The sequence below is a fragment of the Salmo trutta genome, chromosome 4 (genome assembly GCF_901001165.1).
Source record: "Salmo trutta chromosome 4, fSalTru1.1, whole genome shotgun sequence".
NCBI lineage: Eukaryota > Metazoa > Chordata > Actinopteri > Salmoniformes > Salmonidae > Salmo > Salmo trutta.
Window position 1 is genome coordinate 37,241,411 of NC_042960.1, and position 13,619 is coordinate 37,255,029.

General features: G+C 42.7%; 1 protein-coding gene across 6 annotated transcripts in view; it reads right to left on the minus strand.

Annotated features, from left to right (window-relative positions):
* LOC115192312 (CMP-N-acetylneuraminate-beta-1,4-galactoside alpha-2,3-sialyltransferase-like) overlaps nt 1–13,619 on the minus strand; it is a 101,096-nt gene that overhangs the window by 34,052 nt on the left and 53,425 nt on the right. For 5 of the 6 annotated variants that reach the window (XM_029750655.1, XM_029750653.1, XM_029750652.1 and 2 more), the window contains one exon: nt 2,348–2,494. The exons of the other annotated variant lie outside the window; for it this stretch is intronic. In XM_029750655.1, the coding sequence (XP_029606515.1) occupies nt 2,348–2,494 (147 nt within the window). The remainder of the gene's footprint in view (nt 1–2,347; nt 2,495–13,619) is intronic. 6 annotated transcript variants of the gene reach the window in all.

A 13,619-nucleotide genomic window follows, 5' to 3' on the forward strand; every position in this document is an offset into this window, starting at 1 on the left:
TAAACCCGCGATAACATCTGCAAAATATGTGTATGCGACCAATAAAACTTGATTTGATTGAGGAAACAATGTCAATATATTTTGTTAAACCTGTTAGGGATAGGGGGCCCAGAGTAAACTGCCTGCTACTCGGGCCCAGAGTCAAATATTTGCATATTATTAGTAGATTTTGATAGAAAACACTCTGAAGTTTCTAAAACTGTTTGAATGATGTCTGTGAGTATAACATAACTCATATGGCAGGCAAAAACCTGAGAAAAATCCAACCAGGAAGTGGGAAATCTGAGACTAGTAGTTTTTCTATCTAATCCCTATCCAAACTACAGTGTCTGTGGGGTCATATTGCACTTCCTAAGGCTTCCACTAGATGTCAACAGTCTTTAGAACCTTGTTTCATACTTCTACTGTTACTGGGCAGAGAATAAGAGCCCAGTCAACCAGTGGACTGCCTGAGACCAAGGAGTTGTTTACTGCGCCGGCACGCCGGCGCGCCGCTCCTTCTTTTTCCTCTGTAATGAATACGCTATTGTCCGGTTGGAATATTATCGAATATTTATGTTAAAAAGACCCTAAGGATTGATTGTAAACATCGTTTGACATATTTCTATGAACGGTAATGGAATATTTTGACTTTTCGTCTCTGGTTTTGCGCTCGCGCAATTTGCCTTTGGATAGTGATCAGAACGCTCGAACAAAAGGAGGTATTTGGACATAAATATGGAGTTTGCCGAACAAAAATAACATTTCTTGTGGGAGTCCTGGGAGTGCATTCCGACGAAGATCAGCAAAGGTAAGTGAAGATCTATTTCTGAGTTTAGTTGACACCAGAACTTGGCGGGTAACTGTATAGCTTGCTTTGATGGCTGAGCTCTGTACTCAGAATATTGAACAATGTGCTTTCGCCGTAAAGCTATTTTGAAATCTGACACAGCGGTTGCATTAAGTAGAAGTGTATATATAATTCTTTCAATAACTGTTGTAAAGTTTATCAACGTTTATGATGAGTATTTTTGTAAATTGATGTGCTCATTCACTGGAAGTTTTGGGAGGCAATACATTTTCTGAACATCACGCGCCAATGTAAAATGGGGTTTTTGGATATAAATATGAACTTTATCGAACAAAACATACATGTATTGTGTAACATTGAGTCCTGGGAGTGTCATCTGATGAAGATCGTCAAAGGTTAGTGATTAATTTTAGCTGTATTTCTGGTTTTTGTGATGCCTCTCCTTGCTTGGAAAATGGCTGTGTGGTTTTTCTTGTCAAGTTGATGTCCTAACATAATCTAATGTTATGCTTTCGCCATAAAGCCTTTTTGAAATCGGACAATGTGGTTGGATTAACGAGAAGATTATTTTTAAAATGGTGTATAATAGTTGTATGTTTGAGAAAATTGAATTATGAGATTCTTGCTGTTTTGTATTTCGCGCCCTGCTATTACATTGGCTGTTGGCGAGGGGTTCCGCTAGCGGAATTCCTGTCCATAACAGGTTTTAACAGAGTTACTGGTGGTGGGAAACAGTGCCCCCCCCCCCCCAACATCTCGCTCTCTCTCCCTTTTTTGCTCACTCTCTCTGTTCGGCCTGAAATCCTATTAAAGATAGCTGGACGCCCAGGTAGGACAAAGTGAATTTATCAGCTGGCTGCTGGTGTCTGAGGGAGCAGTTGCTGTAGGTTTATCTGTGGTGCTGAAGGTGTCTGCACTCACTGACAGAGCCAACCACCTCTGTCCAGCCTACAGTCCTTGCTCCCTCCATGGCTCGGAGCCATGCCTCTATAGGTGTGGATGTTGCAACAGGGAAGCGCATCTTCTTTAGCAGCTACGGCAAAGCTACTGATTGATAAGAAGGGCCAACCAACTCTAGCCTCCACATCTCCAGCCCAGGTCCATGCTTCCCAAGTCCTTGCTCCCACCGTGGCTCTCAACCGCATCTCTCTACTAAGTGTGGACTTTACGAGGATGTTACTAAAAGCTACTACTATCGGGCACCTGGAGGGTCTGCTGTGTGTCTACAGTGTGTTAGGGTAGTATGTTAGGGCTGACCTGGTCTGCTGTGTGTCAGGGCTGACCTGTCCTGATAGGAGCAGGCACACAGACAAGGAGAGAACATGAACCAGTGCAGCCCAGCCCGGCCATTAACGCATGCTTATGTGTGAAACAGCTGAGGGTTTTTTCTTTATATTTCATTTCTTAGAATGTAATTTAACTACCTTGAGTATCCTGATAACACATATTCTGTAGGCTATTTATGTAAATTACTAGTTGTTAGCTGTATAAAACCAGAGCCTGATTCTTGTGGTTGATGGCATTATGTTTTGATCAGTTAGATTCCCAGTCTCTCACCCCTCTCCCCATCTGTCCCTTGTTGTGTGGCAGGCCAATGAACCTGAAGGCAGCCTCTTGGATGAAGTAAGGGTTGAGGATCCTCATCTCACTGGGCTCCCTGGGAACATGACGGGCCACAGACTTCCAGAACCCATCTGTATTACGCTATGTGAGAGAGAGTGAGAGTGAGAGAGAGGTTAATTTGAATAATAGCATTAAAAATGGTAATAACAAATTAAGACATCAGTAATAGATGTACCACTTGCTTTAACAATGTAATGTCTCTCTGTTGGTGGTCTCCAACAGCACAAGTCATCCAGCTTTTAGACCTGACCATCAATTACAAGGGAGCTAATAATTTCAAATACTTTGAGCTTTTGCTTTAGCCTGCTTGGAATGCCAGATGGGCAGGATTTTACATTTTGGGACTATTCTATTGGTTCATTAAATCAGCCAAGCATAATCAAACACAGATGATGTATTTGAAATTATTTCAGTTTCATATTTGAACCAAGGTCTGCTTCTCATGTTCTTCTGCCTGATGATTAGTCATTCATTCTTCTCTTCAGCTGAGAAACTGGCAAAGTGAGAGCTGATGCTTAGCAGTTGGTCAGTGAATTTTAACACACGTCACCTGTACAAATAAATCACAGTGATTCCTTTGATATTTCCAAATAAATAGTGACTAAAATATGGCCAAGTGGCTTTGAGGTGGTTTGGCTGTGTGCCCAGGACAAGCTCAGACACAACCCACCTCTCTGTCAGACCGGTTCAGAATAAAGGGCCTTTCTGATTCTGATGGGGCAACAACATCACAGCAAGGGACACATAAAGCCAGCCCCCCCCCCCCTCCCCACCACCACCCTAGGGAAACCAAAAACATATGGTCTCAGGTTTCACCTCTTTGTTCGGAGGGTGAAAAGTGATGGAAGATGACACCTACTATTTCCATCTATTACACAAGATGGCGCCGGAGGAGATAGCCACCGTTTTACGGTCTCCTAACCAATTGTGCTATTATGTGTTTTTCTTCGCGATATTTGTAAATTATTTTTTACATAATGTTTCTGCAACCATATCTTAAGGCACAAAAGAGCTTCTGGATATCAGGACAGCGATCACTCACCTCGGATTAGACAAAGATTTTTTCAACAACAAGCAGGACACACGATATTCTCCAAACACCCCACAGGGCAGACATCCCAATTATTCGCAAAAGGAAGCGACGCAGAGGACGAAGAGCCGGATGCCTCGTCCGGACCCGCAGAAGGCCAGTAGGAAAGCAGCCGTTACCGTCAATATTACTAGCAAACGTGCAATCATTGGACAATAAACTAGACGAGGTACGATCACGAATATCCTACCAACGGGACATCAAAAACTGTACTATCCAATGTTTCACGGAATTGTGGCTGAATGACGACATGGATATTCAGCTAGCGGGATATACGCTGCACCGGCAGGATAGAACAGCACACTCCGGTAAGACGAGAGGGGGGGGGGGGGGCGGTCTGTGCATATTTGTAAACAACAGCTGGTGCACGAAATCTAAGGAAGTCTCTAGATTTTGCTCGCCTGAAGTAGAGTATATTGTGATAAATTGCAGGCCACACTACTTGCCTAGAGAGTTCTCAGCTATACTTTTCGTGGCTGTTTATTTACCACCACAGACCTGGATCTTTTGTTTGGATTTCCCGAGGCAGCCCCATTCATCCCAGATGTTCCACCAGAGGGAGGAGAGCTCGGGTTCTAGTCAGGCTGCGAGCAAACCATCCACCGCTTCCGAGTATGTTACTCGCTAAAATATTCAGTCCCTGGACAATAAAGTAGATGAGCTCAGGGCTAGGATCTCCTTTCAGAGAGACATAAGGGACTGGAACATACTCTGTTTTACGGAATCAAGGCTCTCTCCGTATATATTGTCCCCATCCACACAGCCAACAAAGTTCTCTTTACATCGCGCTGACAGGAAGAAAGAACTCTTTGGAAAAAACTAAGGTGGGAGGTATGTCTCATGATTAACAACTCATGGTGTGATTGTGGTAATGTACAGGAAATCAAGTCCTTTTGTTCTCCCGATCTGGAATATCTCACCATCAAATGCCGACAACATTAACTCCCAAGATAATTTTCTTTGGATATTGTCACTACCCTGTATATTTCTCCCCCAAGCCGACACCGCGATGGCTCACAAGGAACTACACTGGACTTTGTGCAAATTGGAAACCGCATATCCTGAGGCCGCATTTATTGTAGCTGGGGACTTTAATAAAGGAAATCTGAGGCAAAAAAAATCTACCAACACATCTCCTGTGCTACACATTGTTACTCTCCCTTCTGGGAAGGCTACAAGACCCTTGCCTGCTCCACCCTTCGGCAAATCAGATCACACCTCCACCTTACCCAACTTCCTTGACGAAATACAATTTGCATACCGACCCTACAGATCCATAGATAAGGCTGTTACGGTGACCATATTACCGCCACACCGGCAGTCACTAGTCATGACCTCAGTTAAATTCCATGGGACCGTTTAGTCACCGTAACTAGGCTTCTCCTAACTCTAATGCTCCTGATGGTCATTAGTAGCCTACCAAACTTGCTAACTGCCTGGTACTCAGCACTCTATTGTCCCTCTAACCACTCTGACATCAATGCAAATGTGATCAAAAATCAAATCATGTTGAGCAACATTTCTATAGCCTATGCAATTCCGTGAGAAAACAGAGTTTTGATGGCCTCTGTTAAAAAGAGGAGGAACCCATCAGCTTTCTATAGGCTAGGCATACTTTCTTGATATTAAACACTTTGCTTCTCTTTACAACAGCAGTATAGCCTTCCTGGCTGTCATAAAAATTAACCATTGGGAAAAGTGTCCTCAATTCGCTATTTGCATAGATTACAATTCCCCCCCGTCCCTGTTTCGAGACAGTTGCAGGATAATGATCCATTCTAAATCAAAACAAATTTCACACATATATTATTTAGTATATGTAAAGACAATATTAAATCAAGAATAGTCTAATGGGTGACAATATTAGCCTATAACTTGTGAATGATAAATTATCACTTGTGTATGATGCCCAGCTTAAGGCAAGAAACAACGCATGCCTTTTTGCTGTGAATTCAAATCATACTCGCACTCGCATATAGGCCTATATGTTTTGATAAGTTTTGTATCACAACTAAAGTGGCCAAATAATTTAAGATTAAGCACATTAATCTGCTTTACAACTGGCGTAGAGCCTAATAATAAAGCATTATATGCATAATAGCATTTGCGATTACTTTTGAGAATAGTGTTTTCCCGCTAATTGATTGCATTTTGGAACATTCGTGCTTATACAGCGGTTCTTCTTTTAAAAGTTGCGTCGTACTGCAGCACAGCTTGCGGACTGCCGCATAATTCTATGGCACCTTATTTAAGTGTCAGCCATTGTTGCCATTAATGCTAGTTTGACCACCAGAGGGCATATTTGAGAAGCATTTGACAGTTTTTAATATTGGCTGTACTAGAGAATTTAAAACCTTTTTTGTAAGAACATAGTATATGGGATTGATTTTAAGAAATGTAGCTTAATTTGATTAATATTATGTTGTTTCTATTCCAAGAAAAATGTAAAAACAAAACCCTCAGGGTTTCCATTAGGAAAATATGTCGCTGTACAACATGACCGGTCAGGAGTAGGCTACTAAGAGCAAAATAATCCTAACATTTCCACACCCTAATTGTAGGCTAACCAATACCCAAACGAAGATTCTGTGAAAATAAAAATCTATCAAGACCAGTCCTCAAGCTTGTCTCTAAGCAGCACGAAACGGTGCTGAAATAGTTGACCACACGCGGGTAGGCTATTGCTTCAAATCCTACTATAACAATTGGATGACTTTGGGTGTCATGGTGAATAATCCAATAGTAATTGGTAGGACACATAAAAGGAAACATCAAAGAGTTTACCGGAGTCTCTAAATGAAAATTCTGGCAGATCAATAAAATGTCATTGTACAGTAGTAGACCTAATTAAATTCTAAATTAATATCTAACGGCTTTTATACAATTATAATGCAGGGTTAATAATGAATGATTATATTTGTAGGGGTTGATGCATTTTTTGGTTGGGGCAAATCAGGTTTTAGAGTGCTAAAGCATCGAATACATTGCAAGTTTGCCCATTTTGGCCTTCAGGCTACACTTTACAATAGGACTCAACTCTTACTGACCACACGCATCTACAGTGGTACAAATATATTATTGAATTCATTAAAAAAAACTGTTTTAAAATGCATATGTTTATTAAGTAGTCTTGCTTGTCTCAGAGCAGCTCGAAATGGTGCTGAAATAGTTGACCACACGCGGGTAGGCTATTGCTTCAAATCCTATTATAACAATTGGATGACTTTGGGTGTTCCAGTAAGCAACATTTTGTTGCCTTCATTAGCCTACTTTATTCCAATATTTTTGTCATTCAGTGATATTCATTCCCATAGTAATTTGTTATGGATCCATCCAGATGACGTTAGAAAACAATGCATTTGGTGGACTCGGTAAGAGTCTATTGTCCTGCTGTCAGTGTCCATGTATAGGTGATGAGGAAAAGGAGTCAATCGCAGGACACCGAACTGAGTAAAACATAAGTCATTTACTCAAATAAAAATTCAGCATACAAAATCCACTCAGGAAAAACAAGAACTACAAACACAACGAACAGTACCAACAATAAAACAATAACGCACAAAACATCACGATGACCAGAGGGTTTAAATAGGGAAGTAATCATAAAAATGGGAACCAGGTGTGAACAATCAAGACATAACCAATCGACAAAGAAACATGGATCAGTGGCAGCTAGAAAGCCGGTGACGATGACCGCAGAACACCGCCCGAACAAGGAGAAGCACCAACTTAGGCGGAAGTCGTGACACCTGCTGATAGCCCATCGAGGGTACATGGCTTATTTTGTATTCTTAAAATAACTCCAGGCCTAATAATGCTAAAAATAATGCTTAAATAAATCAACTGCTGGTCTTTACTGTATGCTGCACATTTTTACATTGTATTCTATTTCCAGCAAGACTGTTCAAGCCATCGACTCACTGATGGTTGAAGATGATGAATGATCGGCAAAAGCAATCAACATCGCTCTAATCACAGTCAGAACAAAAATGGCGCCGGAGAAGTTGGCTGACGTTTTACGTGCTCCTAACTGACTGTGCTATTTTGTTAGTTTTTGTTGCGTTGTTTGTCACATATTTCTTTACTTATTTTGTACATAATGTTGCTGCTACAGTCTTTTATGACCGAAAAGGACTTCTGGATATCAGAACAGCGATTACTCACCTTGAACTGGAAGAAGCTTTTTCCTTTAAATAGCTGTAAAATAGTCATATGTTTGAAAAGTGGAAGTTTTCGGATTTTAGAGGAGTTTGTATTTCGCGCCCCGCCCATCATTGGATATTGGAGCAGACGTTCCGCTAGCGGAACGTGTAGATGTAAGAGGTTAATGAGTCCGACAAGCCTGATGAGAAGGATACAGTGCTTTCCTGGGAACAGACTGAAATCCCCGTCATTTCAGTGAAGAAAATACAGAGAAAAAGGGGGCGGAGGTCGGGCTGCCTTCTGAGAATTCGTAGGCGAGCGAGTAAACTCCCACTGCCATCCGTTCTATTGGCCAACGTGCAATCATTGGAAGATAAAATCGACTAACTACGATCAAGATTATCCTACCAACAGGACATTAAAAACTGTAATATCTTATGTTTCACTGAGTCATGGCTGAACAACGACACAGATAAAATGGAGCTGGCGGGATTTTCCATGCACCGGCAGAACAGAGAAGTTGCGTCTGGTAAGACGAGGGGTGGGGGTGTCTGACCATTATTCTATCCTCCTGAATGCTGCTTACAAGCAAAAACTAAAGCAGGAAGTACCAGTGACTCGCTAAATATGAAGTGGTCAGATGATGGGGATGCTACGCTACAGGACTGTTTTACTAGCACAGACTGGAATATGTTCCGGGATTCATCCAATGGCATTGAGGAGTATACCACCTCAGTCATCGGCTTCATCAATAAGTGCACAACCAACGTCATCCCCACAGTGACTGTACGTACATATCCCAACCATAAGCCATGGATTACAGGCAACAACCGCGTCAAGCTAAATGCAAGAGCTGCCGCTTTCAAGGAGCGGGACACTAATCCGGATGCTTATGAGAAATCCCACTATGCCCTCAGACAAACCATCAAACAAGCAAAGAGTCAACACAGGATTAAGATTGAATCCTACAACACCGGCTCTGACGCTCATCGGATGTGGCAGGGCTTGAAAACTATTACGGACTACAAAGGGAAAGCCAGACGTGAGCTGCCCAGTGACGCGAGCCTACCAGACGAGCTAAATGCCTTTTATGCTCGCTTCGAGGCAAACAACACTGAAGCATGCACGAGAGCACCAACTGTTCTGGACGAATGTGTGATAACGCTCTCGGTAGACGATGTGAGCAAGACCTTTAAACTGGTCAACATTCACAAAGCCGCGGGGCCAGACGGATTACCAGGACGTGTACTCAAAGTATGCACGGACCAACTGGCAAATGTCTTCACTTACATTTTCAACCTCTCCCTGACCGAGTCTGTAATACCTACATGTTTCAAGCACCCCAACCATATTCCCTGTCCCCAAGGAAGCGAAGGTAACCTGCCTAAATGATTACCGCCCCGTAGCACTCATGTCGGTAGCCATGAAGTGCTTTGAAAGGCTGGTCATTGCTCACATCAACAGCATCCTCCCGGATACCCTAAACCCACTCCAATTCGCATACTGCCCCAACAGATCCACTGATGACGCAATCTCAATCGCACTCTACACTGCCCTTTCCCACCTGGACAAAAGGAACACCTATGTGAGAATGCTGTTCATTGACTACCGCTCAACGTTCAACACCATACTGCCCACGAAGCTCATCACTAAGCTAAGGACCCTGGGACTAAACACCTCTCTCTGCAACTGGATCCTGGACCTGACGGGCCATCCCCAGTTGGTAAGGGTAGGCAACGACACATCTGCCACGCTGATCCTCAACACTGGGGCCCCTCAGGGGTGTGTACTTAGTCCCCTCCTGTACTCCCTGTTCACCCACGACTGAGTGGCCAAACACGACTCCCACACCATCATTAACTTTGCTGACGACACAACAGTAGTAGGCCTGATCACCGACAACAATGAGAATTCCTATGGGGAGGAGGTCAGAGACCTGGCAGTGTGGTGCCAGGACAACATCCTCTCCTTCAATGTGAGCAAGACAAAGGAGCTGATATTGGACTACAGGAAAAGGCGGGCCGAACAGGCCCCCATCAACATCGACGGGGCTGTAGTGGAGCGGGTCGAGAGTTTCAAGTTCCTTGGTGTCCACATTACCAACAAACTATCAAGGTCCAAACACACCAAAACAGTCGTGAAGAGGGCACGACAACACCTTTTCCACCTCAGAAGACTGAAGATGTGGCATGGGTCCTCAGATCCTCAAAATGTTGTACAGATGCACCATCGAGAGCATCCTGACTGGTTGCATCACCGCCTGGTATGGCAACTGTTCTGCATCTGACCGTAAGGCACTACAGAGGGTAGTGCGTACGGCCCAGTACATCACTGGGGCAAAGCTTCCTGCCATCCAGGACCTTTATACTAGGTGGTGTCAGAGGAAAGCCCAAAAAATTGGCGGAATCGGTATCGGAGCGCCAAGTCTAGGACCAAAAGGCTCCTTAACAGGTTCTAACCCCAAACCACAAGACTAAATAAATAAAATGGCCACTGGACTATTTACATTGACACCACCCCCATTTGTTTACTACACTGCTGCTACTCACTGTTTATTATCTATGCATAGTCACTTCACCCCTACCTATATGTTCAAATTACCTCAACTAACCTGTACCCACACACATTGACTCGGTACCGGTACCCTCTGTATGTAGCCTCGTTATTGTTATTTTATTGTTACTTTTTGTTCTTTTTTACTTTAGTTTATTCGGTAAATATTTTTTAAACTCTTTCTTGAACTCCACTGTTGGTTAAGGGCTTGTAAGTAAGCATTTCCCGGTAAGATCTACACATGTTGTATTCGGCGCATGTGACAAATAAAGTTTGATTTGACTCCAATCAAGTTGTAGAAACTTCTCAAGGATGATCAATGGAAACAGGATGCACCTGAGCTAAATTTCGAGTCTCATAGCAAAGGGTCTGAATACTTATGTAAATAAGGTATTAAAAAAAATAATAATTATACATTTGCAAACATTTCTAAAAACCTGTTTTCGCTTTGTCATTATGGGATATTGTGTATAGACTGATGATGGGAAAAAAACAATTTAATACATTTTACAATAAGGATGTAATGTAACAAAATGTTGAAAAAGTCAATGGGTTTGAATACTTTCCGAATGCACTGTATGTATTGGTGTAATGATGTTATATGATATACTGTTTTATTTTATTGTATGATATGCCTAATGTGTCTGCACCCCAGGAAGAGTACGGGATCCAACAATACATACAAATACCCACCTGTCTGTCTGTCACTGTGTGAATAGTGATCCAGACTCACAGGACCACCCCGGTGATATGCCTATCATCCATCCATCCATCCATCCGTCTGTCTATGGGCATTGGGCAGGCCAGGTGAGCCCAGATCTGAGATACTGTTGCTCTCTGATGTGCATCAGACCCCTGAATCCCATAGCCTGTCAGCCTCCAACCCTGGCCCCCCAAACCCTCTGAACCCCACACACCCTGACCCACCTCCTGCTCTAAGTGATCAGAGCATCGACAAGGACAGGAGGGAGTCTGTCTCTGGAGCCCCTATAGATGTTCATATCCATGCAATTTATGCCTACATCAGATACAATACTATACGATTTGACTCTGACCCATCCTTCTGTAAAGATGGGAGAATGAAGAGAGGAAGGGAGAATAAGGTATGTTGTTATTTTGAAAGTAGGAATGTGTTGTATGTGTTCTATTCCCATTCAACCATGAAGGAATGACCACAGTGACTGTAACCAGAGCTAGACATTTTTCTTCTCAGAGACCAAAACCATGTCAGTCACAGCCCTCTACAAAGCAACCTTAAAATGTCATAGCCCTCTATACTAAAAAGCAACATTGGAATGCTGCTCTGAAACTATGGATTAAAATGTACTGTATGGTTATTATTACATTCACAATAATTTACAAGCAGGGATTACCCCTTACAAGCAGGGATTACCCCTTAAAGCAGAGTTATACCCCTTAAATGAAGACAGAGAAATTCCACAAGGACAATGACACCTCCCAATCCCATTCTGTGTCCCCACTTGCTTCAAGATGTCCACCATTGTTTCTGAACCCAAGAAAGCGAAGTTAACTGAACTAAATGACTATCGCCCTGTAGAACTCACTTCTGTCATCATGAAGTGCTTTGAGAGGCTAGTTAGGAACATATCACCTCCACCTTACCGACACGCTAAACACACTACAATTGGCATACTGACCCAACAGATCCACGGATGACGCAATCACCATCGCATTGCACACTGCTCTATCCCATCTGGACAAGAGGAACACCTATGTAAGAATGTTGTTCATCGACTACAGCTCAGCCTTCAACACCATAGTGCCCTCCAAGCTAATCACTAAGCGCGGGGCTCTGGGTCTGAACCCTGCCCTGTGAAACTAGGTCCTGGATTTCCTGACAGGCCGACCCCAGGTGGTGAAGGTAGGCAACAACACCACCCCTACACTGATCCTCAACAGGGAGCCCAACATGGGCGCGTGCTCAGCCCCCTCCTGTACTCCCTGTTCACTCATGACTGCATGGCTACGCACGTCTCCAACTCAATCATCAAGTTTGCAGATGACACAACAGTGGTAGGCTTGATTACCAACAATGATGAGACAGCCTACAGGGAGGAGGTGAGGGCCCTGGTGGAGTGGTACCGGGAAAATAAACTCTCCCTCAAACTTGAAAGTGTATTCCAGGGTTTCTTCTAGATCAAAAAGTGGCTTAGCTAGTGGGTGTGGAAGGGGGCATGGCAATGGATGTCGTCGGCCAATTGGCATGGCTGAATTTTAGAGAACATTTTAGAGGCTCCCATCTTGGCGGTGTAGAGAAAATGTTCCAGATTTAAAGCAAATTTCCTGCGTTTCTACATATTCTGCCATGGAGCTGAGAGAAAATGTTGCAGTTTTAACACAAATTTCCTGCAATTTTATGCATTTGCCATGGATAAGGCTGTGTTCTTTTGCTCAAACATAATAACAAAATACATACTGCTAAATTCATTGTTTTGGGAATTTTCATTTCTCCCAGACTGTTTAGCTTTTATTTTGGTGATAAAAATATCTAGATACATTATCTTTCTACATGTTGTATATCTGTTTTGGTCGTTTAAGTTTACACTGAAAACGGTTTTCCATCCCAAAAATGTATTTTGTTTCTTACATTGTTTGGACTGAGGCGGCCCAAAAAAATACATACATATTCTTCATACAATTCAGTATGGTATAATGGTACAAATGGTATAATGAGATAAATATGAATTCTCCAGTCACAACAAGTGCGGAGTTCCAAAGTCAGATTATAAGGCTACTATTATCTAGTATTATCCAATTGAGGTAAACAGTGTGGTAAAGATGGGTATAAACAGGTAAGTGACAAAATAATGAAACACCAACATAAAGTGTATTAATACGACATTGGGCCACCATGGGCCAGAACAGCTTTAATGCACCTTCACATAGATTCTACAAGTGTCTGGAACTCTATTAGAGGAATGCGACACCATTCTTCTATGAGAAATTCCATGATTTGGTGTTTTGTTGATGGTGGTGGAGAACAATGTCTCAAGGTCCGCTCCAGAATTTCCCGTAAGTGTTCAAAAGCGGAGGTGCATAAAGATGGCGGCCAGCATGCACTTACCACAAATTCCAAGTTCGCAAAATTCATTAAAAAATGTGTATGGTCATTAGCAGAGTATACATGATCCCAATTTTTGCTTTAAGATGCTGGCAATTTGAAAAAACAAAAAAGTAGACTCTGCTGATTTATTGGCACATTAAAACATATCGTGCTCCCTAGTGTAGTTTAAAAACTCAGTGGATAGTGAAAATGTCAAGAACTTTGAAAGTTTCTTCAAGTGCAGTCGCAAAACTATCAAGCACTATGATGAAACTGGCTCTCATCAGGACCGCCACAGTAAAAGAAGACCCAGAGTTACCTCTGCTGCAGAGGATAAGTTCATTGGAGTTACCAGG